This window comes from Bison bison, unplaced genomic scaffold, assembly GCF_000754665.1.
Source record: "Bison bison bison isolate TAMUID 2011002044 unplaced genomic scaffold, Bison_UMD1.0 scf7180017864516, whole genome shotgun sequence".
Taxonomy (NCBI): Eukaryota; Metazoa; Chordata; class Mammalia; order Artiodactyla; family Bovidae; genus Bison; species Bison bison.
Genome location: NW_011495069.1, coordinates 449056 through 453171, shown reverse-complemented (window position 1 = coordinate 453171; position 4116 = coordinate 449056). Strand labels below are relative to the sequence as shown.

The 4116-nt window shown below is 59.9% G+C and overlaps 1 protein-coding gene across 1 annotated transcript in view; it reads right to left on the bottom strand.

Annotated features, from left to right (window-relative positions):
* ARHGEF10L (Rho guanine nucleotide exchange factor (GEF) 10-like) overlaps positions 1-4116 on the bottom strand; it is a 161886-nt gene that overhangs the window by 49371 nt on the left and 108399 nt on the right. The window contains 3 exon segments of the mRNA XM_010830219.1: positions 1864-1964; positions 3280-3407; positions 3830-3945. Of these exon segments, the coding sequence (XP_010828521.1) occupies positions 1864-1964; positions 3280-3407; positions 3830-3945 (345 nt within the window).

The following is a 4116-nucleotide window of genomic DNA, read 5'->3' as shown; positions in this document are numbered from 1 at the left end:
CTTACACCCCCAACCGCCCCCTCCACGCAGCAGCCAGATGATCCACTTACATGTTAATCAGGTCACACCGCCCTCAACCAAGCCCCCACACTTCCAGACGAACTCCGTACACCTCACCCTGGCTTTCCAGTAAACCCGCTCCCCATTTCCACGGGCCTCCCCTCACACCCAGCTATGCACCAGCTCTGGCCACCTCAGGACCTTTGCACTTGCTGTACAGCCTGGCTCACTGGACCGGGACCTCCGCCCAGCTTCAGAGCCCGCCCTAAGCAGTCCAGACCCCAGGCTCTGTGCCGGTCTCAAGTCGGCTCCAGCCCCTCCCCGTCGGTTTGCTCCTCACAAGCCTCTGCCTGCCCTTGTAAACTGACTTCCTTGAGAACAGTGGCCTGTTCTTCGTTGCTCTCGTCCCGTGCCTGAAATTACTGCACTGTTGCTGTTCACTCAGTCGGGTCCAACTCTCTGCGACCCCACGGACTGCAGCACACCAGGTCTCCCTGTCCATCACCAACTCCCGGAGCTTGCTCAAGCTCATGTCCATCGAGTGGGTGATGCCATCCATCTCATCCTCTCAAATAACTATAGAGACCCAATACTTTTTTTAATTGATGAAAGCCTTTGACAGAGGTCCTGACCCCTTCCCAGCAACATTTTTAAATCTATTAGAGATATCTATTGAATACTTATCTCGAAAAAGATCACATCAGTAAACAGAGACAAAATAAAATAAAACAAACCTCCCAAAATCGCTGCTACTGACTGGAATCGGCATATGGGGATTCTAGCATGTCAAAGACAATAATGGTTCTGATCAGCAATCAACCAGGCCTTTTTTCAATTAAAAAAAAGCACAAATAAAGTGCTTATAGCTTAACGAACGTAGTTTGGCAGACAGAAGCTCACCAACTTGAGGAAGTAGAATGAACAGGAATTAAGAGTGGGCTCTAAAGCCGACTGCCCAGGTTCTGAACCCCCTCCTGCTGTGTGAGCTCCGGCAAGTCGCCGTGCCTCTCTCGGCCTCAGACTCTCAACCGAACACAGGGGTTCACAACAGACTTGCCTCGTGGTGTTACTACGAATGTGAAATGAAAGAGAGATGTGTAAAATGCTTAGAAAAAGGCTCGCCACACAGGAAACACTTTATAAATAGAAATGTCCCTTACTTCATAGTGGATGCATAGGAGAAAAGAGCCTGGTGGTTCAGACAGTAAAGAATCCGCCTGCAATGCGGAAGGCCTCGGTTTGATCCCTGGGTTGGGAAGATCCCCTGAAGGAGGGCATGGCAATCCACTCCAGTATCCTGGCCTGGAGAATCCCATGGACAGAGGAGCCGGGCGGGCTACAGTCAGTGGGGTCACAAAGAGTCGGACACGACTGGGCGACTAAGCACTGCACAGCACAGGAGAAAAGAATTATAAAGAGGCCTCTGGGTGAGAATCAGTGTCGTCTAACCTGCATCATTCTTTGTACAACTGTTTTATTGAGATATAATTCAGCTACCATAAAATCCATCCCTTAAATAAAGAGTACATTTCACTGGTATAGTCGCACAGCTGGGCAACCATCACCACTCTCTAGTTTGAGAACATTTTCATCATTCTCACCAAAAAAACCCTTAGTGGTGACTCTGCAGTCTCTCCTCTTCCAGACCCCGGGCAACCACTAATTAACTTTCCATCAACTCCCACCATCCTACAGATGGGGAAACTGAGGCTCCAAGCAGGGAAGTGACATGTCCAAGGTCACTACAGCATCTCCCTTCACTCAGAAGCCTCCGTGGCCCCCGAGACTGAACGCCCCCCTTGCACCCACACATACACACCCCAAACCTCCCGCTGTCCACCCCGACCCTAGGGCTTTACTCACGGAGTCCAATCTTGGCCAAGTGTAACCTGTTGACCCAGGAGATCTTGCTCAGGGGGTTGGGGGTGATGAAGACCACCATGAAGCTGATGGGGCGGCCGGACCTTCAGGGAGAGAGCAGGGCGTGAGTGCTGGAATGGGGCCTGGCTCCCCAGGAGACTGCCAGCCCATCTCCCACCCCAACCAGCCCTGGAGACACAGCGCGGTCTGTGCAGAGCATGGAAGCACGGCCAGAGGGGCCAGTGGCCTGGCAAAGCCTCGGTCCCTTGGGGAAAGAGTTCCTCCCCCCCCCACAGCCACAGGGACAGGTAGGTCCCCGGAGCGACAAGGCCACAGCCTCCCAGCCCGGGCCAGGGGCCCAGCAAGGCCACAGGGGTCTGGGCCTCTGCAGGCTGTAACTCAAGCGGCCCCCGGGCCAGACTGGTCAGCCTTCCGCAGGCCTCGCCAGCCACCTGCACACACCTGGCCCAGAGCCTGTGACTCGGGCCTGTTCTGGCCCCTGATGCAGGACAGCTGCTTGGTAAATGTCGGCGGAACAATACGTGAATGCATGAAGGAGGGAGAGGACGCAGCTGTGTGCAGGCTTGGGGGGCAGAGGTCCCTGCTGTCCTTGTCACCTCGCCTCGGAGTGGCCGGGCGCCTTCACTGTTTCTGAGCTTGTCTCACCCCTGTGGTCCACCCCAGCCCGGAGAGGCGGGTGGGCCCGGGGTCCCAAGCCCTCCGTGGGGCGTGGGGAGGAGGAGGCACGGGGTAGAGGGGACAGGGTGGCTCAGCAGGGTGCCGGGAGCCAGCAGGAGGGCCACGCACAGGTTCAGGCCCCCACCCAGGGCTCTAGTCCCCCCTGCCCTGCAGCCACAGAGCCTGTAAGCCTCTCCCCACCTGCCCCCACCACACACGCGTGCGTGCACTCAGTCGTGTCTGACTCTTTGTGCAACAGACCCAGCGGGTCACAAACTGGGCTCTGACGGCTCACCACCCGGCCTAGGCCAGGGAGTGAGGCCCCTGAGAACCCGGCCCCGCCTCCTACGTCTGAGCCCCGCCTCCCACGTCTGAGCCCCGCCTCCCCACCTGCAGAGTGGGGACCACACGGCTCCCTCTCCATCTCTGCGTCAAGTCCACAAACGCCTGTGGAACGGGTGTGGGTCTAAGGAGCGCCAGCTCCTGGGCGGGCATCTGGGGGAGGCTGGCTGCACCTGGTCCCAGGGGATGGCACGGTCGACCGACCGCTGGCAGCGTCCGAGCAGCCCAACAGAGGATGGGCTCACCCGGGTACGAACGGCTCCTTCGTTCATTCATCCATTCGGCCAGGAGCATCTGCTCTGCGCCGGCACAGCCCACACCCACCCCCGCCGCGCCCCCGCCGCGCCCCGCCCAGCCACAAGCAGGCCGGACCGACGCCCTCCTGGCCCCTCCTCTCACTTGTCGGGCTTCCCCGGAAGCAGGAGCCGCAGGCGGCACTTGTTGGCTGAGTGGATCTCCTCCTCCTTCACCCGCATGAGCCGCTGCAGGGCCAGACACCAGTCCTGAGCCACCGTCATGTTGAGATTCTAGGGCGCAGGGAGCCAAGGACGTCAGCACACAGCTCGCTGTCCCCCCGAGCCACCCTCGACGACTCCAGGGCAGTGGGGGCCCGCCGAGGGGAGAGGAGCGGGGGTTCGCACGCTCGGCCACTCCCCGGGGGCCAGGCCTTGGTTCTGACCCCCCAGCACCCCTCCTTCGAAAGGGACACAGCCTCCCAGCCTGGGATGAGGCTTGGGAAGGCGCTGCGGGACAAACCAGACTCTGTACAGGGAACAACAAAAAGATGCCCCCAGCTGGGCCCTGGTCAGCCGGAACCAAAGCTTCCGCCCAAACCACAGACCACACACACTGGGCTCCCAGCAGCCACAGGGGCGTCACCCAGCACTGCTGGGGGGCCCCGAGGCCAGGGCACGCTGGGCACCGAGCGAGGGGAGCTGGCGCTGGGTACCTGGTAGGTGCCGTGCAGCGTGCTGACGAGGAGGGTGATCTGCTCCACCACGGCCAGGTCCTTCTGCAGGTCCTGAAGCTCCTGGAAGAGGCGCGGGGGCCCGAGGTACACCTTATCTGGGCAGAGAGAGACCCTGTGGGTAGGGAAGGCACCAACAGGAACCCCAGCAGGCACTCACCGCAGCGGCAAAGGGCTGCCGGGCCTCCCTGGGGGCTCAGCGGCTTCGAGTCCGCCGGCCAGTGCAGGAGACCCTGGGGGATTCTCGGTCCGGGGGGATCCCACGAGCC